The sequence below is a fragment of the Phasianus colchicus genome, chromosome 3 (genome assembly GCF_987193195.1).
Source record: "Phasianus colchicus chromosome 3, bPhaCol1.hap1.1, whole genome shotgun sequence".
Taxonomy (NCBI): Eukaryota; Metazoa; Chordata; class Aves; order Galliformes; family Phasianidae; genus Phasianus; species Phasianus colchicus.
Genome location: NC_143438.1, coordinates 74,711,071 through 74,735,867, shown reverse-complemented (window position 1 = coordinate 74,735,867; position 24,797 = coordinate 74,711,071). Strand labels below are relative to the sequence as shown.

At 47.7% G+C, this 24,797-nt stretch overlaps 1 protein-coding gene and 1 long non-coding RNA gene across 9 annotated transcripts in view; one reads left to right on the top strand and one right to left on the bottom strand.

Moving 5' to 3' along the window:
• Nucleotides 1-5,359, bottom strand: part of GRHL2 (grainyhead like transcription factor 2) — a 63,917-nt gene extending 58,558 nt beyond the window's left edge. For all 4 annotated transcript variants that reach the window (XM_090137851.1, XM_090137852.1, XM_090137853.1 and 1 more), the window contains exon 1: nt 4,881-5,359. In XM_090137851.1, coding sequence (XP_089993977.1) covers nt 4,881-4,900 — 20 coding nt within the window. In that variant the 5' untranslated portion in view covers nt 4,901-5,359. The remainder of the gene's footprint in view (nt 1-4,880) is intronic.
• Nucleotides 5,360-8,509: 3,150 nt separating this feature from the next.
• LOC116227655 (uncharacterized) lies at nt 8,510-24,578 on the top strand. 5 transcript variants are annotated; one of them, XR_016465269.1, is made up of 3 exons: nt 8,510-8,650; nt 12,584-19,780; nt 19,879-24,578. It is a non-coding gene; the product is annotated as an uncharacterized LOC116227655 (long non-coding RNA). The 5 variants fall into 5 exon arrangements; XR_016465266.1 differs by having other exon boundaries at nt 8,510-9,590; XR_016465268.1 differs by having other exon boundaries at nt 8,510-12,779; nt 13,523-19,780.
• The last annotated feature ends 219 nt before the right edge of the window (nt 24,579-24,797 follow it).

The window sequence follows — 24,797 nt, the reverse complement described above, 5'->3', positions numbered from 1 at the left end:
CCAAGCAGCCACCTGTACCAAGGAGCTTCCATTAAAGAGGCAGAGTAATTTTGCCTACTAATGACTGCAGGTTTGGGATCCTCGCAATTTCTGGGCAATCATTCTTTTTGAGTGCAAGACCAACCTGAGCTAGATCAAGCATGTTAAATGACTAAAATGGATTATTCCTCCTTTAAAGAACACTCAGAGAGGAAGTGAAATTAATTGAAGCACAAATCAATGGACAAAGACTAGTTCAACAATCAGATGCTTTTTAGAAGTTTTGTTTTTACTCAAAACCAAAATAACTTAAGCATGTAGAAGTGATTTAAAAGATTAAAATAAATTGGTGATTCATTAACATTGAAAGAAATACTAAGCATGCCAAAACAGAGAAAAAAAAAACCAACACTGTGACATCTCCTCAAAAAATGAAGCTTAAAAAAAAAAAAAATGGAGCTCACAACACAGAGTTGAGCAGAAGTAGCATTACTTGGCAGCTTCGTATCGGGCCACACTTGGTCTTGCTCAGCAGCGTACTTCAGGCACACACACAGCACACAGGCTGTTCTGGCTGCCTACAAAAACAGCAGCAGACTTTAAAATTAAGAACAGGTCACGGCAAAGTTCCCTGACCTGCCACAGTTTAACCTGCCCACTGACCCTGCAGCCCTGACTCATTCATTACCCCCATGGGAGTTAATGGAAATGGAATCGCTGCACTGACAGCACAGATCGCTAGATTTTCAGAATACAAAATCTTTTACATGGCCAGAAAGAAAACAAATTCAACAGCTGAACAATCCTAGGAGGCAAGATTACCCACAATACAAAAAAGTAAACTCAAAAGTATACTTTACAGAGCAAATAAAATACAGAAATATGAAATACACCATTGTCTCAAACTACTAGAAAATGAACAGAACTATGCAGATGTGTAATCTTCAGGTTGGAGACATTCTCAGCTTACCTGTATGTTGCAATATTTGACTTCTCCTCAGTTCACATGCACTTAATAGGGTTTCAGTGGTTAAATATTTCATAAGCAACAGTTCTCTTCTTTATGAAGCTGGTGCTATTAAGGAACAGGACAGCATCCCTGTACACTGGGCCATCCGAGCCAACTAGTCCATTCCTTTCAATTAGCTACTACTGTCCCAATCACTGATTAGAAAGCAGGTGAAAATTCATCCTGTGATTAATTCCTAATCAGCATTTCAAAACATTTTTTCGTGCATGTGCAAGAAAGGTAAGTTAATTGGTTGATCTGTAATCACAGAAAAAAAAATACTTCTGGGAACCATCATGGTCTGCACTGGATTAATATTTGTGAAAATTTTTGACAACAAGTGTCAGCTGGGTTAATATTATTTCCCCTTCACATGTCCCCGCAAACCAAGAACGATGTCCCTACTGATCCCAGCCCAAGGAGGAGGTTATGTGACCACTGCAGCCAGGGAAGTGACCTGGGAACACCCCCTTCTCCCTCCTGTTCTGATCCCAAGCCAGTCTCACCACTGAGGGACCCCTGTGTTACAGGACTGAATAACCATTTCGTACCCCTACTCCACTCAGCTAAGCTGTGGTTTTAAGTTCTGCAATGTTCTGCATGCTGACTTTCCACTTTCTCTGCAAAGAGGTTATTTCATGGGGAATATCCATGAGAACAAGTCTGATATCTGAAAAGTACAAGCTTTTAACACTTCTAAATTCTCATTTCTCCATTCATTCCTTGATGATTAACACTGGAAAACTCATCTCAATAGATTCTCTATCCAGACTCTCAGCAGTGGGAAAAAAAAAAAAAAAAATTAGCAGTCTGTAACCTAATTGCTATTCCTCATGAGTTGATGGGAATAGGTTTGGCCCTCAAAGAAAGAATTAAGTATAATTCCCAGAATCACACAGAAAACCATAAATGCCCTTTGCTGTTACAGTACTGTATGCTTAAGCTAAATAGTACGAAGGTAGCAACTACATCCAGGAAGAAACACAAAACCAGAACAAAATTACTCTGTTAAGAGTCCAAGATGGACTTCAGTCACGCTGCCAAGCAGCAAGCAGGATGGGAACATGTTTCCAATGACACATGGGAGCAGGTCTGAACTTATTTCCACATTCAGCATCACCCTCCCCAGTTATTTGCCCACATGGACACGCTCAGTGCAGACCTGGGCTGCCCCCAGCCTTCTTTCACATGATTGGTCTGATCACACCCCAACGCCATCTGCCCCCTGTCCTCAGTCGCTTCTCTGCATCCTGGAGATGTTGCAGCCTGACCAGCTGGGGCTGAAGCCACAAGGTCAGCACGCTCAGGCTTGCTTCCAACCCCACTCATCATGCAGCATCAGTGCCAGCCGCTGAGGGACTTGCCACTCACCCAAGACTGGGAACAGATAGGACAGCTCTGTGGGGTTGCTCCTCATTCACAGGGCTAGCGGCAATCCAGCACCCCGTTAAATCTCACAAGTACCAAGGTCACCAAATTAGTTCTCGCTGCGTTCTGGAGGGATTAATGGTTTCTGCACACTACAGCAAGCACAACCTTCAGCTTGCAAATGCAGTCATGAACCCAAGAATGCAGACACCTTGCCAAGAGGATGCTCCCTGGCCCTGCCAACTCAAAGCTCCCTTGCAATAGCTCTGAGAAATGGGTAACAACGGGCAGCCACATGGGTCTCCAGAACACTCACAGAAAGGCAGAACCACATTTCCTTCTGCAGAGCTTCTAGCTTAAGCAGCTCTGTCTTTAGCTCCAGTCATTTGCCTGCCCTCCCTCTGATGCCCTAGAACATCACTGGATGGCATGATGTAGCCAGACCGACAAGAAGCTGGTCAAAAAGAAGTCAAAAATATCTGCCAATGGCAGGCCAGGCTATGCTGGCCCAGCACTCCCTTAGCCAGCTCTGCTGCTGCACAAACATCTCTACTCACATCGCTGGGGAGGTGGGGGGGAGGCAAAGGGAGGCAGCAGCAAGTGGTCACAGCCTGCTTAAGTCAGTACTACCTCTGAGAAATGCATGTGAAACCATGTCTTATCTCCTCTAACTGATAGGAGTTTAAGGAAGAAAGCAGGCAAGACCCAGCTTAAGCAGCACAGCTAAGGGGAAAGATGGGAGATATGCACAGTATCTTAGGGATAATCTCCCCTTCCAAGCCCCCTCAGTTAGCATTAGAATCCAGTGACCTGCTCTTTAGCATTCTCACCCCACCACCACCTCTCTCACTTAAAGAGGATGATGCAGGCAGCACTGCAACGGCCCTTCCTGCCTTCTGTGTCCCTCGCCGACCACTTGCCTGCCGCAGTGCTTTACAAGCACAAACCGCACGAAAACATGCCCAACACTGACAAATCAACTGACCTTTAAGTAATCGACTTCCCTGTCCAGCCTTGTCTGTAGGGAAGGTTTGTTTTTACATAAAGAATGGGCCATGTGAAGGAGCACAATGTCATACTCCCTGGATTAGGTTTCCATAGGGTATAAGAGCCTTAAAAAAAAAAAAAAACCTACCCATGCACCATCTCAGTTTAATCTAATTCCTCATTCCACTCGGTCATCTTTCTAAAAATGCATCTATTTGTCTTCTCACATTACACTTGTATACAAAGAGCTCAGGGGATTTCTTTACTTTTGATTTCCTTCCCAAACCCTCACCTCTAAGTTTTCTCAAGCTCTCCAACCAACCAGAGGCAGAGCGCGGGCCCGCCCGCACAGAGGCAGTGCTGCTGTCTGCGGGTCCCTTCGGTGGTGACACCATCGGGGGAGCGAGAACAGAGGGACCGGTGTTACCATCTGCAGCTTACATCCACGCCATGCTGCGCAACGAAGGGCAGCCCTGGGGCCGGCTGCGGTCGAGGCCCAGAGGAAAAGCACTTTCGCCCTCATTCCTGTAGTCTCGCGCGTGAGTGAGGCCTTGCTGCAGCTTCCCACAGCTCCGGGCTGCGCCCATAGGGATGTGCGTCCGTGCCCCGCAGCTCTCGGCGCACCCGGATCCTCCCCGCCCCGCGGCAGCCCTCGGAGCTCCGTCCTCGTTCCCCGCCTCGCACTTCAATCACCGCGGCCCTCACCGGGGCCTCCGCAGGCGTTCGTTCCCGCCGCCGCTCACGGAGCTCCAAGCTCCCTTCCCAGCTCCCGACGCCATTCGGCCTCGCTTCACGCCAGCGGCCACCTTCGAGGAGGCCGCGGCCGAGCTCGCCCCGCCGCCGTGGCACAGCGGCCGGCCCCGCTGCCGCTCTCCGCCAGTAACCCCGCCGTCCCCGCAGGCGGCCCCGCGCCCTTCCCCACCTCGCCCCGCCGCAGGCCCCTCCTCTCCGCCTCCCGCGCCACAAAGGCCCTTCGGGCAGGCGGCGGGAGCGCCTCGCACCTTCCGCGGCCGGACCGGCGGCAGCGAGCGGCCGTCCCGCCGTGCCCGGCCTCCATCTTCCCTCCCGTTACCTCCCGCCTCCATCTTCCGCCCGTTACCCGCCCGACGCCCGCACCCAACCAAGATGGCCCGCGCCGCATTCCTGCGCCTGGGCCTCGGGGCGTCCCCTGGCAGCGGCCTTACGGGGAAGAACAAAGCGGGGGCCGCCGGGCACGAGGCCGGGCCGGCGGCTCTCGCGAGCGCCGAGGGCGCGGGCACGGCTGGGCACGGCTCGGCAGGGCGCGGGGCCGGCGGCGCCTCGTGCTCCGTGCGGGGCGGCAGCGCACGGCCGTGCCTTCGGCGCCCGCAGCCTTGCGTGGAGATCCTCGAGGTGGGGGGAGGCGAGGGGGAGAAGACCGTCCCCCGAAAGAAGACCAAAGTCAGGCAGAAACGAAACAAACCAAACCGGATCCGCACGCTGCGGAGCGGCGGGCGCCGCGCGTTGCTCGGCCCGGCGGAACACATCCAACCGGTCGGGCCGCGCCGGGCGCACTTACTTGTCCGTCTCTTGTGACATGTTTGCTCCAATGAACTCGCTCCCCTTTCCCGGCGCTCGGTCTCCCCGGTGGAACTGGACTTTCAGGTCTGTGCAGGTGAAGGTGCGCGCGAACGCCCGGCGCGGCAGAACCAGAGCTACAGGTAATTCTGCTTGCCGTGCCCCCCTGGCCCCGCTCCGCCGCCGGGGCAGCGCAGCGCCGCGCAGGTACGGCCCCAGCCCCCTCCCCCTCGCATGTGGGGAGCGGCGCGGAGAGCGGCCGGGCCGGGCGCGCGCAGGTAACTTTCCGAGCGGCGTCGGATTCTTTCACTAAAGGAGCGGGGCAGAGGGCCGAGCCGCGCGCTGATTGGGCGGGGCGGGCGGCAGGTGCGCTGCCATTGGAAGAGGCGCGCAGGTACGGCGCCGCCGAGCTCCAGGTAACGCGCCGCGCCGCGCCGCGCCGGGAGGCACCGCGGGGCCGCCGCCGAGCGAAGGGAGAGAGCGAGGGGAGGGCCGGCGCCGCGCTGGCGCTCGGGTGGCGGCCCCCCGGCAGGCGGCACGGCCGAGGCCGAGGGGAGGCCTCGCGGGCGGCCGGGCGTGACGGGGCGGCGGGACTCGGGCAGGTGGCGGCCGCTCGGTGGCTGCCGACGAACGGCCCCGCGGGCGCCGCGGCCTTCGGGGAGCGGTCGGCAGCCGGGCTCCTCGTTGGACGGGGCGTTTGTTGCCGGTTTGGAGGGGTTTTGTGCCGGTCGGCTTTTTCCGACGGTTCCGTCTCAGCCGGGAGCGGCTGGGCTTGGCGGTGCCGCTCCCGTCGCTGCGCGGTCTGAGCGCGGGCGGTCGAGGCGCGGCCGCCCGCAGCAGCTGCACGGCGCCCGCACGGCGCTCAGCACCGCGGAGCTGCGGAACAACCGCGCGCTGCGCCACGATGTCCAAAAGGACGGATGGAGCTCTGGGGGCGGCGGCTGTCACCCAATGGTGGGAAAGTGTAGGACGAGGGCTCCTCGGGTCAGCTCGGAAGCCAGAGAAGAAAGGAAGCGCCTGCGCTCGATCCCCGTCCCCCCGGCGGGGCAGGTCGGCACCCCGCCCAGCTCCTCACCTCGGGAATCTTCCCGGGCTTCCCTCTGCCTTACGAATAGTGCTGCGTGTAGGGAAAATAGGCCGTTATATCGCATGGTGACCTTTGCGGGAAGGTTAAGTAGCTGAATGAATTTTTAGTGGCCTAGCAGAGGGATTTTTCTACCTTTTGCTTCTGCTGGTGAGGACACAGCGGAAAGGTGCCCACGGAAACAAGCATCTGTATAACCAAGTGTGGGGGCTGCTCCAAAAGTAATGCCTCCTATTTTTGATTCTCTGGTTTTGTTTTGTTTTGTTGGCCCACAGCATCAGATGTGGATGTTGGTATGGCAGTAGAGGCTGAACTTTCCCACCAACATCCGTTACGTGTTTTTGCTACGTGACAGATAGCAGTAGAAGGGCAATCTGACAAATGGTGTCTGACATGAAAGTCCATATGAAGCAGAGGTGTGGAATTAAATTCCTCCATGCAGGAAAAATGGCACCTGCTGACAGCGGATGTGAGCACAGGGAGGCGGCGGGTGGTGCGTTTCAGTAGTGGCAGCAATGACATGAAAGCCACATTCTGGATGGCCATGCACAGCTGTCAGCCCACAAAATGAAGAGTGCCTCAACCAGCTCATTCCATGTGAATCAGCTAAGGGTGGTGGCTGTGTTGAAAAATAGTGTTTTGTAGCTGGGAATTTGCTCTATCAAATAGTGTTATTCTGTGTTGTAGTTTCCGTGGAAATAAATAGGACGCATTACTTTCAGAGCAACCTCTGTATGTTTGTCTATGCATATGTGTCTGTAACCACATAGAATTGCGTTCTGGAGATCTGATCCTCTTTCAGTGCAGTGGAAATCAAGGTTGACGCCTTAAAGTCTTTGATATTACTGGATCACAGTCAGGCACAAACGATTGTTACTATTTCTCAGCTCTTACCTATATTCATGGTAACTAACCAAATAAAGCCAAATCAGTATAGCTCAGTTTTAAGTCAGCTCAGGTGTAGTCCCGTGAGGATCACAGAATCACAGAATGTCAGGAATTGGAAGGGACCTCAAAAGATCATCTGTTCCAATCCCTCTGCCAGATTCCCCGTTATGTTTTTAACTTAACAGAATTAGAAATGTAGTTTAGCTAGATTAATGATGCTTGGACTGAGCACAAAGTATTACTTAGCCTTCCTTCATTTTCAGTCACAGGAAAGAAGAATCATTATGCAATCTGTAAATCCCATCAAAAGTTGCTAATGTGGCCTGAATTGTGGACAGCAGATACTGGTATTGAACTTCTCAGTTTGTAGGCTGTTATTCATGACAATGCCTGTATAAGTCAGTTTGTAGAATATGTTTTGAGGAAGCTATAAGACTTTGCAAAGCAAAGAAGAGAAGAGGAGTAATTTTTTCTCTACAAATAGTGCTGTTGTTTTGTATAAAGAATTACTATGTCATCTTAAAACAAGTTGAGCCTCCCAGGCATATTATCATGAGGTATTGTGAGCTGTTCTGCAGGAATAATGGGAGTCCTATCACAGTTTAAATTAATGAAACCTTACTGCTAACTGCAGAAATGATAAGATTTCATTCACAAATATTGATATTATGTTGAAAGAGGCTTTTGAGACCTGAAAAGGCTACCCTAATTGAGTGCTGTAAATAGGATTAACCTCAATTCAGGTATCCTCTTTCCCTTTTTACTTTTTTGAAATTAAGGGAAACGTTTGGATGTGTGGCTTTCACTTTTTTTTTTTTTTTTTTTCCCTCTATGAAATGTATAGGAAAAAGGAAAGGAAGATCAGTGATGAACACTTTTGAAAATGTCAACTTCCCCAAGTTCTACTGATGTATGATTTTGCAGGGAAGAAAACAGCATTTGATGCCATCTGCAGTCCTGGACCAAGCCCAAACTGTAACTCAGACTGCAATGGAATTTGTTGTTCTAGTACTGGGTCAACTACAAAACCGCCTTTAGCAGCTTGCTCTCAGGAGAGATTGCTTCCAATGTAGCAGTTGGGAGACTGAATTACTGCTCAGTGGCTGCAGAAGTGTTCAAGGTCAAAGTAAGGAACAGAAGTGGAAAATGCAGTAATGAACTCTTGGTTTGACGTTGTTGAAGATGACAGCTTATTTAGTTGAGACTTGCTTAGGTGAAAAATATACCCTGAAAATTATTTTAAGTAGATAGTAGGTATTGGGCTCATCATTTTCTGGATGAGCATTTTGTTCCAGACTGCAAACTGGAATTCAATTGTGAGCGTCCAGCTGAGCAGGTCAAACAGGTCCTGTCTCATCCAGCCCAGTGCTCATTCTTCATGAGCTCCATAATCTGTTAGTCACTGAAAAAATCATCTAATATTATTTCAGGCCAGGCCAGTCTTGCTTCTCGTAGAATAAAGGCTGTGTAGGCCAACAATAAAATGGTCATGCAATATATTTTTATAAGTCTAGGAGTTGTCTTTGGAGTGTACAGGAACAATCTAAAAGAGCAGGTCATTTTTTTCATGCTGTTTACTTCTATGTATAGAAGCTAGGAGGGTGTGTGTTTTTTTGTTTTTTTTTGGTTTTTTTTTTTTTTGCTTGTTATTGTAAGGATTCAGTGTAGAATTCAACCATCTACCTCGTGTTTACGTGATGTGTTCCATAGCAGCCAGCATCAGCGCTGTTTGGACTTGCCAGCACTGGGCAGAGGAAGTAGGGTGCACAAACAAGGTTCAGCTCAGCTTACTAATTGCAGTAAGTACCTAAAATATCTTTCAGAAGACTATTAAAAGAAGTCTGTGTGATAAAAGATGTTAGAGAAGTATTTATGTCAAAACAGCGTTGTAAGGCAGCTCAGTGACAGCGCAGATGTTTGAAAACAAGTGTTTGCAGTAGGCAGTGATTACCACGTATTTTTATTTGTGTGTTTCTCTGTCATTGATGGCTGTTGATATAAAATGCTCTCTTGCAGTAAGTTCAAAGCCAACCACCTACCTACTAATTTTGTAATGCATTTACTGTTAATCCTCTCCATAGCCCTCCCTTTGTAGTTATCTTCTATATGAAACTATATTTACTGGAATTTGTATAGACCTTGATCTTCAACTGACTTCAACGACGCCATCACATAATGGAAAATAAATAGATTTTAGCGCAGCTCCCCTATACTCCAAATGGATCATTTGTATGTTCTGATAATGGATTATGCTACACTATTAACATTTAACGTAAAGAAAGTAATCCTAAGTAACCAAAATCGTAACAATGGGTTACTTGTATTGTTTCACAATGAAACTATGGAAGTGCCATCAGAATGGAAGGCTCTGTGACTAGTGGCAACTACCTGCTGCCTGGAAACTGCCTGTTGTGCTTCCCAGACAGCTCAGCTGGGATCTCTATAAGAACCTGGAGCTCTCCAATGCCTTCACATCATGCATGGCAACAGCAGTTGAGCAGCACAGAGGACCATGGAACATGTGGCTCTGGGCAACCTGGTCTAGTGGTTGGTGACCCTGCCCAGGGCAGAAGAGTTGAAACTAGATTGTCTTTGAGGTCCTTTTCAACCCAGGCCATTCTATGATTCTAAGATCAAGCACTTCTGGCCACAGTGCAAGGCATCGGGCTACACGTGCCACTTCTATCTGAAATGCTGATCTGCATGTCTTATACAGCCCTCAGAGCAACACGGAACCATGTAAGAAGAAAAGGGGGGGCTTTATTTGCTCATTATGAGTGTAGAGTTCATGATTCTGAAAGATGCCAGAGTTATTATGTAAATAGCCTACATATCTGCAATGCCTGTCTTAGGCAGTATTGCTCACAGAACCTTGTTTCAACTTAAAACAGAAATCATTTTTAGTGGTGAAAATACCTCAGAGTGTGGCACTCCTTTCTGGGTTGAGACATGGAGACGTCTGAGGAGGTAGCTAAGTCTGACAATAGATTGGAATATTAGCTTCTTGATTAGCAGTACCAATCCATTTCATAAAGATTACTCACCGGTTTGAAACCAATTCAACAGAATGTAATACACAGGGATAACTTTTCTGCAGATGCTTTGATCTCTGATAGTATTTTCCAGTGATTCAGCCAAGCGTTTTGAGACAAGGGGAAACTACGGTTAGGTCACCTAATGGCTGTGGTTTTGCTTTTAGTGAAAAACTCTGCCTGAAAAAGAATAAGAAAACATCTCTAGAAGACAGCTTGATGTGCTGTGGGACCTGGGACTTATAAATACCTTAATTAAGCTGAAATGGATACTGTGTCACAATGGGGTAGAGCTGTGGGACATAAATAACCTGATCTCTGAGAAGAATATCGAGTGCATTTTTGTGATGCTTTGTCTCACTTCTTGTGGTAGTCACCAGGATCTCTCCATCATCACAGAACAAATCTGCAGCTTCACAGACACATCTTGAGTAATCCTGACTTGAGCTATTTGGGGAGAAAGATGAAATGCTTATAGTTTGTTTATGTTGTGAAGAGTTCCTGAGGAATGTCAGAAGAAAATTGTCCTAATAGTTGTCTATCCTTTTTTTTTTTTTTTCCCTTGAATTACTCATTGAACACTCGTAGTTTGTTGTGGGGTTGGGTTTTTTTGGTTGGCTGTCAGCAGTAGTACTTTGAAAGCCATCTTTATTTTCATAATTAAAAGCTTCTTTTTCTTTTTTTCAATGACACAGTTGAACAAACAATTGGATGAATGGTTGCTCCTGGCTGAAGAGCTCTCACAGGGGAGCAGGAATGGCACTCTGCATTGCCTGCTGGGGCTTCTGCTCCTAGCCCTCATCAGTCTGTCTTGAATCATTATGATTTGCAGAGCATCATTTGAAAGGAATCTGAAATAGGTTTTCACATGTTGATCACATCTCTGAGAGCTTCATATGTCTCTGCATCAGTTGAGTGTTTTTAAAAAACAGAGAAGCTCCACAGATCTGTCACCCCAGCCTGCAATAAGAGGCCGTCAAAAGCTGATGAAGAGTGCATCTCTTCTTACTGTAACAGTATGTCCTAAAATAGGCTCTGGTGTTCCAATGCGCAGAAGGTGAAGGATGGCATATAAACAATTGCTTGTTTACTTTTCCCACATTCGGGAACTAGAGTAAATTCAGCACAGAGATTCCACAGAAACACTTCGGATCAGGGTAATGGGAGCTGGAAACAAAGTTTTGGATTTGCTTAGAAGCAATGTGTTTCTTCCTCAAAATAAATTGATGCCTTAATCAAGTAGCAAGGTGCTTAAAGAATCACAGGGAATGGAAAAGGCAGCTTTCCAGGCTTGCTGAGAAGAGGGGAGGCTGATCGCCCTGAGGCTGCTGCTCAGTTGTCCCTGTGGCAGAGGGCAAAGAGGATGGTCTGCTGGCACAAAAGGAGCCCCTGCTGGAGCCAAGAGATCTCTGCTGTGCCTTGTTCTATGGAAGGGTCACTAGGCCACGTGTCTCTGTTCCTGTTAAAGCACCTTTACGGATAGGCATAAGTCCTTCTGCTATTTGCTGCCATTCTTTTTTGAAATAGAGCAGTATTTCAGAAGAAAGCAGTCCCACTGATCTTGTTCAGAAATATAAAGGCAGTATTGTGAGTATGTAGTGTTACTCCATCAGGCTTTGGGGCAGTGTAGGCTTAGAGCTTATCAGCATAATCTTTGTCCTTCTCTGCTGTCTGGGTTTGGTTCTTCATTGCTCAGGAGCCTCAGGATCGCTCAGGTTGTAGCATGGGGAAGCCCCCAGTTGTAGATCCGTGCAGTCACTCCATCAGCCTGCGCTATCAGGCGCAGCATCTCAGCAATACCATGTTTGTACAGCGCACATGCCCTGCATGCACCTACAAGCCTGCTTTATCACTGCTAAGTCTCTGCTGTGAAAGTAGATTTCTGCTGGTGGAGCTGCCCTGCCAGGCAGGGAGGTGTGCTGACTGCTCTGTCCTGTCCTGTGCTGTTGTGCTGGGAGAGACAGACTGGGAGCTGGGCTCGTGGAGCATACTGAGACATGCAGGTCCCAAGTTCTTTTGTACCTGATTTTGCTTTCACACTATCACTGTTACCTGTGTGCATTATTATGCTGCCCAACCCAGTATTGATTTTCATATTGTATTTTAACAGATTGGAGTTAGGAGCTTATTCAGTCTCCTTTGGCTGCGTCCCATGACTGTGGCATATGCTGATTTTTAACCTTACCTTTGTTTCTCTGAGTCCCTTTTTTAATAGCAGGATTTACAACAGCTGTGTTTTTTCTTTACATTTTTATTTCTTTTCCTTTTTCCCAAGTGGATGGAAATCTTAGCTTCTTCCTAAGCAAGGTGAAGAAGTTTTGTATGGCTCCAGCCACAGAGATGCTGAGTATTTGTTTCTCTTTATTTGACTAGAAAACAGAGTATCTGGCAATGGCTGTTTGTTTATATGGTGTGCTTGGGTGTGAGGGGCAAAGCAAGCAGATTTACATTTACGTTTCTTTAGTACTTTTTTCTTGAGCTCCCACACATGAGCAATAGCCCTGCAGGGTAGGGAGGGAGTAAGATATGTGTGTTGCTCTTTATTTCACTGTAAACTTCGCTCTCATTACTAGAACTTCTCCGGGGAAGACAAGCTCTGCTTTACCATTGCTGGGAGTATAAATCACTCCTAATTAATACCACAGTTGAGCTGCCTGGAAAGGGAGGCAAAACTCATACGCTTTGGCTGTGTCATTCCAGTAAACCTGTATGAGAGGGAGGCCAGACTGACAGCCTCCAGGCTCTGTGCCCTGGGGCAGAGACAAGGGTTGGTATCAGGATGAAGTTGCTCAAGCTTTGGTGAAGTTGCTCAAGTTCTGACCCAGATACCAGCTGTCCATGACAGTTCCTGACCTGTGGAGCTCTCAAAGGAGGAGCACAAGGCAGATATGAGGAGGTAGGTACAGCACCTCTCCATTTTGTACGTGAGATTTTTGAGCAACACACTTTGCCAAAGGTTTTGTGAAGAATCTGCAGAACTAGGAATTTATTAGCCCTTGCCCATCTCTCAGGCTGGTGCCAGAAGCAGACAGGTAGTTTGCTAAATGCTTCAGCCCAACTCCTCAAAAGTATGCCTGCATTCCCATGAAACCAGCAAGTTCTTCAGTTTAGAATGCATTTATTTTTAAACTGTACAGGCAGAGCCTACATGTTTTGACAAAGTAGCGCCAGAGCATTGAGTGCCTTGTAGATCCTTAGCCCTAACTGACTGCTCTCTGAAAGCACTGCCTCAGCCTCCTGTAGCCTCCCAGACAATGCCTCAGAGAGTGCATAGTGCCTTTTTCAGCCTGGCCTTGCCCTTTTTAGCTTAAATCAATAGCAAAGACAAAGATAGAGTGCAAAGGGAAAGAATTCAGAATGAACAGTGCTCACTAAATAGACAACCCACATGTGAAATGTAGGATTTTAAATGCAAATGCCTTCATCTTGTCTTATCAGAGCAATTGATTTAGCCTCTGTGCTACACAGGTTGAATTTAAAGGTTGCACGGATAACTCTGAGCTGACACCAGTATTTACACAGGACAGCTGATGATGCAATGTTGTAGTTGGCTTCAAGGAAAGGTCTTAACCCAGGCAGAATGGAGTCCATCCCCACCAAGGTTTTACTTTCTCATCTTTATTTCTCTCCTGTATGAAGTGTAGGCAGTGAGCACTGAGCTTGGCATCACAGCACAGTGGAGCAGGAAGTAATGGGGATTTCCCTGATAGCCTCAAGGTCACAGTAATGAACATGCAGCAACTTGAGAAAAAAGCAGCACATAGAAGAATGTCAGAAGGTCCTGTCATCCTGGCTGTCCTGCAACCTTGTTTGTAAGGTAAGGGATGAGAATGTCTTGGTAACAATATGCTTCAACCCCCCTTCTTACAATGAAGTTGAACAAAGCATGGGTTTTTCTGGGAGGTCTAACAGGTTGAAAGCATTCCAGTTGCCACTGGTTGACTTAGCTTAGTGGAAGAATATGTGACTGCCCAAAGGAGCTTTCTCCTTACCCTAGATAAGGCATTTCTTTCCTCTTCTGTCAGATCAGCAACCTTGCTCTTTCACCCTCCAGACAGCTGTTTTGTCTTTGCTTTCAATAGGGTTAGTTTTCAGGGAAGTAAGTGGGCTGGTTTGACCCTGTAAAACTCCATTCCCAAACTGTGGGAGTGATGGAAACAACAAAAGCAAGAGAACAGGAGTTGTAGGCAGACTCACCTCTTTTTGCAGTAACTCAGTTTTAGCTTTGAGTTTTAGCAGTTGTGAAAGCTCACGAAAAGCAGTCTTTTCTGTTTGGGATGAATGAAAGCCTTACAGGTGTAAGCATGAGAAATTAATTGCAGCATTCGCCCAGCCCAGTTCTTCTCTTGGAGTCTGACATGTGGCTGCCTCGTGTGATGTCTCTTGGCATTGCAGAGACATAGCATCACCCACAGCTCTTGCAGCAGTTGTTTCTTTGAGCCTGTCAGCCTCCTCCAGTGGCTGGAGTAGCAGTGAATTTCTGCAGGTGCACAGCACTGCATTGCCGTAGTCCCAGTGAAGCCACCGAGTTTCATGGAAGTCTATGAATGAGAGCAGCTGTCCAATCAAGAAGGTATTTTCTACATTGCAGGTTAAATGGCCATCTTTCCTTCAAGAGATGTGTGTATAGGAGACGTTCCTGGTTTTTATGACAGTGCTATGAAGAATGTCGGTCGTTCTGAGTTGCCCTTTGCACTGCATCACTGTTCTGAGCTTTGGAAGTGATTGCAAGGCTGGCTCAAGCTCTGTCGGCTGTGCCTGGGGTTAAAGAAGATGCTTTGGCCCTCAGAACCCAGCCTGGCAAGATGGGGGCAGGTAGGCATGATTTCCTCTCTGTTGTTCCCTTTGGGTTCCAGAACTTCCAAACAAGGCTGAGAGAGGGGAAGGCAGACCGAGGTTATCTGAGCATCTTCTCAGGCCAGTTACACACACGACAATTAACTCAGTGTAAACAGCCCATCGTACTGAGATGGGGAGAGCCTTTTGAGCCTGAGGAGGGTGCTTTGAAGTGCCTCTGCTCAGAGAGTGCCCATTAATGCAGGGAATTGCACCGGCCGCAGCCCTGGGCTGCGTTGAACGGAGTTGGGCTGCGGTGCCTATTGAGCTGGGTGGGATGGCTGTTAGGTGCCCTCGGTATGACAAAGCAGTCGTTAACATTCCAGCAGCGATGGGGCAGTAGCCAGTAGCAACGCTTGCCTGCCTCGGCCGGCCCAGCTTGCTGCCGCTAGCGGTGCTATAAGGGCACTTGTCTCCTGTACGTGATAAAATTCCACTTTCCTAGCGGTATCTGTACGATTTCTCGCATGTTCTGTGGAATAATCCTAGCAAGTCACACCGAGGTTAATATAAATGTATCTATCTCTCAGCAGGGAGGAGGATTATGTCAATTTAGGCTAATAGCTGCCAAATAATAGACAGATGCTCTTAAATTGGTTTAATTCCCGTTCGTTGGCCCTGACAATGGCAAGCAAAGATAAATATACACAAAGCATTCAAAGCTCGGGGTGTTATGATGCTAATTGAAAAGTCACCCAAGGAAGCCCTCACGGTCTGTGGGAACCTCGGTGCACGGGATTAGCGGCTAATTAGTGGCTAGGAACTATCTCACCCCCGAGCACAGGCACCTCTGCCCGTCTAATCAGTTCTTGCCCTTGATACCAGCAGTAAAGAAACTGCTGTGGGCAGCAGGCAGTGTGATGGTAGGAAGATAACATAGTGTTAGCAATGTAACGAAGTCCCCCATAATGCACAGAAGCAGTGTCAGAGATGCTTGCTGTGTCTTTAGCCACAGCAAACATAAAGGTGTTTGAGGCCTGAGTTCTCTTTCCCATCCCTTTTTAACACATGCACAAGTTTTGTTTTATGACTTTTTACCTCTTTCATGTTGTGTTTGCAGCAGGTGAGAGAACACAGTCTGCAGACCCTGAGCCTCAAACCCTGCTTTGGACTCTGCAGTGAGTGCACACAGGCAGTCACAGCCCCTTCCTTGCACGGTGCTTTAGAATCATGACATTTAAAAAACATACAATCCGTCTGTCAGCATCCCAGTAGTTCCCTCTCAAGCTGTTCCTTGGTGTACAACTGAAGAATCAAAGAGTTCTTCAAATAACTTGCCTGTGTTACGTGAACCCAAGGGCTCGACCTGTGGAAAAAGAAAGATTTGCAAAATGGTACAAATCAGTTGCATCACTGGCACCACTGAACTAATCAGGGCTTTGTTTAATGAGGGTTGCATCTATTTTGCTCAATTATTTTCCACTGGTGAGAATCCTTCATTCATACTTTCATTCGGGAATGCTGGTTTTGGAACTTTCTGGAAGAGCATGTTTTCTTGTCCTCACATTTGCTTTTTCAAATCTTAAACAACAATTTAAAGCTGTATTTACAGTTACACACCCTCTCAATTAAATCAACCGGTATTGCACTTCACAAAGACACCAAGTAGCAATAGCAGGGAGGTTCACTTGTGAGCTTTAGAGGAGCTAGAAAGCTTTTTTTTCCTGTGTTACCAGCTCTGAGTAATGCTGTTTTGCACAAGCTGGAGTCAGAAGTGGGTAATGTGAAGAACCCATGCTGGTAGGCAGTAACTTGCAGTGCGTGGGCTGATGGCCTAAGTCAGCTCTTCTGGCAATCAGCAGATGGGCACTTGTAGCCTGGTTTCCTTAATCCTCCAGTTGACCAGCCTTCCAGACAGCTAACTCTCTTCTTCAGCTGCTGAGAAAAAGCTAAATCATAGAATCGTTTAGGTTGGAAGGGACCACTGAGATCATCCAGTCCTACAGCCAACCCATGCCCGCTGACCATGTCCTTCAGTGCCACATCTCCACGGTTCTTCCACCACTTTCAGGGACAGTGACTCCACCACCTCCCTGGGCAGCCTGTGCCACTGCCTCACCACTCTTTCTGAGAAGAAATTTGTCTTCATATCCAATCTGGATCCCCACTCTCCAGTACAACTTAAGGCCATTACCTCTTGTCCTGTCACTATTACATGGGAGAAGAGGCCAACCCTCACAGTCATCCACAGTCTCCCCAATGAGAGCTAACAAAGGAAGAGGACCCCCTTCATATAGCAGCTATGTTGTAGAAGTAATGATCTGGGAAGAAGATTGGGAAAAGCAAACAGACTTTTAGGCATAGAAGTTCTTCTACAGGTCTGAAAGAAACCTCAGACTTCAAACTATTTTGCTCCCTCACAAAATCCTTAGGGAAAAGAGAGACAACAGCCCTGGGCAGCCACCTCTGCTGTGGATAAGCTGCCCATCTTGCAGGGCAGCCCAGAGAACCCAGCTGCTCTAGGAGTCCTAATAGCCTTTGTGGAGCAGCAGATTCCTGAAATCATGCTCATCGTTCAGTACGTTTGTCAAAACAGGAATAATATTTTTTGGCCAAGCTATTTCTAACTGGTTCTAGGTGGGTATTAGTAATAATACAGCTGTCAGCTTTCACACAGTGTTTTTTAAGCAGAAGTGCTTTGTATCTTTTAAGGTATCTTCCCTTTTATCTTAAGCAAAATACCTTCGGGAACCATTAGTAATGATTTCAGGCACTCCTGGACAGTAGAAGCTTGAAGATACAGAGTGCAGCAACCCATGCAGCATAGGAACCCAGTGACAGGGCTGCAGGCTGGAAGGCACTCTGTGCCAGAGCCTGGCAAGGAGCAAGGAGCAGATCAGACAGCTTGCTTAATCCCGCTGTGATTTGAAAAAGGAGGAATCCCAAATCAAAAAGAAGGAGAGAATCATAGAGAAGAAACTGCAGAGGAGTTCCTAATTTCTGTAGGAATCTGTGGGTGACACACTGGGTCTGCAGGAGCCCAGAGCTCAGCTCAGCTCCTTCAAACCTGGTACCACAGCTGTAACTCTCAGGATCTCCTCTGAGCAAATCTTGTGTCATTTAGGGAAGGTGCTGGGATGAGCTGAAGCTGTGCAAGTACAGCTGTTCTCATGTCAGCTAAGAAAAAATAAAAATCAGTTCAAAGCATTAGCCTGTTCCAAAAAACAGTTCTCATTCCAGAGCTTCTGTTAAGTTGAAAAACATATATTTAAATGCATCTTCAAATAAAGTCTAAAAACCCATTTGCTTTTCCAGTGGCGTAATGACTGCTTTTGCCAGGTTACTTCCAATGTAGAATTCGCCTACAGTCTGAAGCAATGCCTGGGAGATCCAAGCATTCTGGAATAACTGGGATAAAGTTGAGGTGAGAGACGGGTCAGAATCAGGTGTACCATGGAGGTATCTGCAGCCTTTGTGGGGAAAGATTACCATCTTGCTGGGGAGATCATGTTTCTGTTATTACCAATAACAACTGGTTTCTACCACTTACTCTCCCCTCTCTCTTTGTCGGGTAGGCCCTGACAGCTGAGGGACTCAATGCACCACGCAGGTGAAGCTGTCACGTTACGGGCTCAGAAGTGCCGTCAGGTGGTGTCACGTGTGTGGGGATGTGTGGTACCACGGCCCTGGTCACAGAGAGCCTGCAGTCCGAGCCAGGAGCCTGCAAGAGGGGGGCACAGAAAAGCAGTGACACCTGCACTGTTTTTAATGGGATTTGTAGCTGTGGGGTTTTCTTTTAATGCACTTTGACGTGGATGCACGTGAAATATATTACCACAAGAGCAGGCTGCCTCCTTGTGAATGCTGCTGCGGGGCAACGTCTGTTCTGCAGAGGTAGACACGGGGAGTGAGCGTTAGGCGGAAGCAGCTTGGTTGGCACCGTTTTCCCTCTGTGGCCTTTCAGGAAGCTAACATCAGCCATCTTCACAGACTGTGCGACCGTAACAGGCCGCTGCCTGCGCCCGGGAGCACAGACCCTCTTGCTGCAGTCAGCAGAGCAAGTCTGAACTGGGTGCATGGAGCAGGAAATGCCAGTTCGCAGCCCTCCCACGTGGCTCCAGGCTGCATGCACACTCACTTTTCCAGCCCCTAGAGTTTGTAGATGTTAATCCCTTCGCCATCCAGATGCCGTTTTGGGATCAGCATAGCATGCTGTGATCTTGGAAGGCCGCTCGCGTGGTGTGGGAGCCGTCGCAAACACTGTGTGCATTGGGTGCCTGCTATGCCCTGCTGCAGGTATCGACGTGTAGGAGAGCTTCGTCACAACAAATAGCCGAACGCTGAGCTTTTTTTCCACCCGTCATACTTTCTGATCAGTCTCAGTGAAAATCAGTGGGGCTGCAGAAAGGTTAAAGTTTTGCAAATTTAGGATTTGGTGGGAATATGTGCTTGTTTGGACTTGGCCCAAGAGCCTCATTTACCTGTTTGACAGGTAACAATTAGCGAGCAATCGCTCTGCTGGCTGGAATGTGGCTGCGAGGGCCAGCGGGCGCTGGGTTAGCGGGTGGGCAGGTGTGGGTGCAGCGCCCAGATAGGTATGTGCATGCACAGCATTCCTGGGAATCAGCTTTCCCCTAAAGATGGAGCGATGACTGCAGGGCACAAAAGGGCTGGGCTTAGCTCAGGCTCCGAGAGGTGAGCTGTTTGCAAGGTAAAGAAGTAAGGTAAATAGTGGGATAGAAGGCGAGCTGACAAAGAGACTGGGGGAAGCAGCTGCCTCTTTTTTTCATGGTCCAGCAATAGGAGAGTAAAGGAAGGGCTTATAGCAGGTCTGAGAAGCTCCCTTGGCACAGTATAAATGCAAAACGGGGAAACCATTTGGCAGTCAGCTTAGAAACGGTTACGCTGCTGATGTGCTCATTCCTCAGTTCTGCCATTAGCAGGAATCCAAGTGCCAACGAGTTTATCAAATAAAACCGTTCCTTGACAAACAGCCCCGATTCCAGCTTCTGCCGACAGCCCCCCCAGTGTCCCCCAGGGGGAACCAGCGTGATAAGTGATGGTGACTGTCAAGGATGTGGCAGGTGTTATACAACATTTGATACTTCATCCTCACAACAGGTAACCCTTCTGTTATAGGAACAGAAAAATTTGCTGATTCTTTTTGCATTTTATTCCCATTTATGAACAGGCTTTTGTGTTTGTGTATTTCCACTCAGGTGTTTCGTACTTGACAAGCAAGCCATTGTGTGACTGGAGAAGCCACATCCTTCTTCCTGGTCTCTGTAGTTCCACCTGCAGAATTAGAGTAGTGTGTCCCATCTTCCTAGCCAGAGGAGACACAGATAGTAAGTTACTAGTTACATGCATATTACTGATCTGTATTTATTTATCCACACAGTCTTTCATTGTAACCTTTATTTCACAAAGATGACAAAGTATTTTTTTTTCATTTTCAATAAAAATTGTGTATTTTTTACTTATAAATATCTTCTCTGGCTGAAAGGACTTGATTCGTGGTGTACTGGTCAATCTCATTTGAGCAAGAAGAAATCCAAGTATAATTAGCGACCATTTACCTTGATCTTAAAGGACTCAGCATCACTTTGAGCCATTAAACATCATTTGTACACTGTTATTTACTCTGACCTTCATTAAGAGGGAGTCTCTTTGCTCAACAGTGCATGGGCCAATAAGTGGTCATTAAGTCTGACACAACAGCAGGGTTCGTATTACTTCTCCCAAGCTCCTCATACCACAAGCAAGCATCACAGTAGCACCGAGGCAAGGACTGATGCTGCTATCCTCAACCCAATGCCAGCAGAGTTTAACAGGAGGCCCCCCCTGCTGACACCACCCAGCACCACCTGTGGGGACCCTGCACCCACCAGTGTGCCGTACTGATAGCATCCCAGCCCCTCACCTCCCCTCATCATGTAACTGTGGGGCAGGCGGGCTGGGGGCAATGTGGATAAAGGTGTAGGGAGTGAAAATTGACCATGCATGCACATGAAGAGCTGTATTAAATGCATGGTGCGCTTGCTCCAGAAAGGGGCCTAAGTCATCATGTCAACTGTGTTGATGAGGGAAAGAAAATAAAAGGCATCCAGGCACCGAGGCAAGAAGTGAACAGTGCCATTCCCTTCCCCACATCTCCTAGTCTGCCCCAGACTTCCTCAGCTGGAGCTTGAATCCACCTTGACATTTCGAACCTCTAAGTCAGCGTGTTTTGCCAAGTTGTCTGATCGCCAGTTGAACTCCTTTCTACTTTTGACATCCAGAGCATTATGGTTTTTGTTTGTTTGTTTGAATGTCTGCAGGATGTGACTGTTACCTAGAAAAATCACTTTGTCCCAGTAGCACCCCTTGTTAATGTCAAAGAGAGCTGCATGGAGAGGCTGAGCTGTGGTCAGCACTGAACTCTGTGCTCCTCTGGTGTCTGGAAATGGGAAATGTACTTGTAGAGAGACCAACCTCGGGGGCAATGAAAGAGCATTTCTTCACCCTTCATTTTTTTTAGGAGTGTGAACACAAGGAATTTAATCTTTCCATTTGGTTACTGCTGCTCTCTGCTATATCAGCACAGCCGCCAGAGCCGTTGTAAACATTTGAAGAGTGGCATTGATTAAAGGTGACTCAGGAACAAATGTGATATGAAGAATTTGGAAAGATTGGAAGAACAGCCAGTGTGCCAAATGCTTTTCTACATGGACACCTAAAGGGGTGAAGAAGAGGATAGTTTGGGAGTCACCCTTCTCACTTCAGCTGTGCGGTCATAGTGACCTCTTGTCCTGTTTGGAAGTACACACTGACATGAAGGGCCATCATCCCACCCGTGCATGAAGCTTGCAGTGAGTCAGCCCCTGCATGTTACAAGGCACGGTGGCTCCAGCTGCTATTTAGGCTCTGTACAAAGTTTGACGCTACTTCAGGGCGGATATGGGGACTCCAGAGAATATGACAAGGGCTGTGTTGTTCATAGGTAACTAGCAATAAGGAGCCACCAGATAAAGTGGATCAGAGATGACATCTGAAATAGGGTGAGAGACTCACCCCAGCAAAACATATTCTAGAAGAGCAGTGTTGAAAAAGGACCAACTCAAAGGAATTCACCGCCACAGGTTATTCCCAGGCAGCACTACCCTACGTGAGAAGTAACAGAAAACACATGACCTTACTCTCTGTGAAGTGTTTGTGGAGCTTTTGTCGCCATAGCACCGAGTCACCAGATACAGAAAGGTCCCTCCCATGATTCATAACTGAACCCACAGTGGCTGTTGCTATTTTCTGCAGTCCTTCTCACTCTGCAGTGGGTGGCAGCTGAGTGGAGCGGTACTGAACACTCGTTGGCCTCTCCCTCTTCCCAGTGCCTTGCAAACAACTCCCAGTTCTCAGCAGCTTTTTGAGCTGTTCTGGGGACCTGAGGAGAGCAGGTGGTTCAGTGATCATTTCATACAACCATAGGTCTGGTCAGAGTAAGGACACAAAGCGATCTGCGTGGAAGGACTTTGGGTTGAGTTGGCAATCACCAGACTTCAGCTCTTTGTGAAGAAGTTTTCTGAAATAGTCTGAGACTTACAGATTAAGAACTTTGTAGCCAAAATACTTCTGCTACATGTGACAGTAACAATAGATAAAAATACAATATTTGTCCAATCTGCTTTCATATTTATGGACATGAGCCACATTTTCTACCTTCTGACTCTGGTTTGCCCTGAGATCCCAACATTAACTGGAGATCTTTTCCAACCTTAATGATTCTGTGATTACATTTTCCCACATCACTAGTGATAGGACAAGAAGGAACGGCCTCAAGTTGCGCTAGGGGAGATTCAGGTTGGATATTAGGAAAAAATTCTCCTCCGAAAGAGTGGTGAGGTATTGGAACGGGCTCCCGAGGGAGGTGGGGAAGTCACTGTCCCTGTAGTTGTTCAGGAAATGTTTAGATGTTGTATTAAAGGATGTTGTTTAGTGGGGAAAATATTGGCAGTAGGTGGACGGTTGGATCGAATGATCTTAGAGTTCTTTTCCAATTTTGGTGATTTTGTGATTACTGGGGAGGAAACAAGCTACCAGGAATGCATCTACAGGAGAGTCGCTTCCTAGATGTAATCTGGACCATGAATGGCATTTCATTTGGCAGAACTAGATATTTTGGGTGGCACATGAAACTGGAGAAGTGGAATGGCAGAAATGGGTGTGTTAGTACAAAGTTTGTAGAGGTCTGGGAGCTCCTCAGCAGGAGGTGGTGGCTGGGCAGCGAGGTCTGCAGGCATGGCAGTGAGAAACAACTGGACACCGATAAAAGGCACCTCCAGGCAGAGGAGATGAAGGGGGTGCTGCAGAACGGGTGGTGGGTCTTGTGGGCATGGCCTCATGGCAGCAGGCTCATGGGTAATGGGAAAGGCCCCCAAGAAGACTGAGAGCACAGGAAGTCAGCCATAGGAGTCCTGGGTCTGCTCAGTGCAGAGTGGAGGAGGTATTCCTCAAGGAAGTGGCTACCAGGAATCAAACAGAACAATTTCAATTAAAGGGCACTGGTAGCACAGGACAGTACCAACCTTAACACATTGAAGGTGGTAAAGAATAGATGGCCTCCAACTAGAAGATGAGAAAGTTACTGGAAGAGATCCCTGGGAGGAGTAGTGGGAATGGGAGTGTAGAGGCTTGAAATGCATCATGGAGGGGAGGCCCTGCCAGCACTGCCTGGAGCTTGGTAGGTACATGAGCCCTCCAGGAGCATCTGCTTGAGCAGCTTCTGTTTTGGCAGCTCCCAGCTGTCAGAACCACCACTCTTTCAGGGCACACGGGGAGTGTGACAGCAGATTTTCTGCAGCATCGGTTGTTTTATTTCAGTGAATAAGGTAACTCATGTATGCTTAATTATGTACCAGCATCGGTAGTAGAAAACCTTGAGTACTGTGTTCATTTTGGGGTGCCTTGCAACAAGAAGGACAGCAAGGACCTGGGATGTATCCCAAGAAGGTCAACAAAGCTGTCAAGGGTTTGGAGCACAAGTCTTATGGGGAGTGACTGAGGGAACTGGCATTGTTCAGAAGAGGAGGCTCAGGGGAGACCTTATTGTACTCTACAGCTGCCAAAAGGAGGTTGTGGTGAAGTGGGGGTCAGCCTCTTCTCCAGAGTAACAGGGATAGAATGAGAGGTGATGGCCTCATGTTGCACCAGGGAAGGTTCAGGTTGGATATTAGTAAACAGTTCTCAAAAAAAGAGGTAGTGCATTGGCACAGGCTGCCCAGGGAGGTGGTCGAGTCACCATCCCTGGAGGTGTTCAAGAGACGTGTACATGTGGCACTGAGGAATGTGGTCAGTGGGCAGTATTGGTGGTAGGTGTTGGATTGGATGATCTTCGAAGTCTTTTCCAACCTGAATGATTCTATAACTCTATGATTCTATGAAAAGAGAAACAGAAGAGAGAAGCTATGTGTATAACAAAACCAATACACTGCCATCAGTGATTAAATCCTAACATGCAGAACGTGTCTCACACAAGGCTTGTAGGGACAAAGCAAACAGTGTGCTGTTTGCCTGCAGCCCAGCTATTGATGGCAAGCGTTTGTGGGAAATAAACCAATAAACCAATACACTGGCTCAGTGGGTTCCTTCCTTTCCAGGAGTAACAGAGGTTATGGGGGATGAGAAGCATCCATGAGATGGTCACAAAAGCACAGCCTCTCCTTCAGGTCGGGATAGATCAATGTGAAGGAGTAATGCCTTCCCAAGGAATAGTTTGTGATGGAAGAGTTCAAGTTGTAGAGGATTTGTTACTCCAAGTGACACGCATAATTTATTAAATCTTTTCAATTCTATGAAATAAAGAGCAAACACGAGTCCCCACACCCAAGTAAACACACAGATGGGTTCTTGTGCAACTCCACCCCCCGTGGCTGCTTTCTGCCAACTTCCGCAATTACTTAATTTAAACAAAATCCTAGGACAGACGAACTCAGTAACACCTCAGCATAACCTGAGCCTGAGCTTCCTTTTAAAGTGGCAGGTCCCTGAGTCCTCCAAAGATGTGTGTGCTTATCAGCATCACACGTTGTCAAATGGAAGCCAATGAGCCCCTTCTCACTTTGAAAATTGTGTAGGTGTTCATAATAGTTGTGCTGTTTGGGTC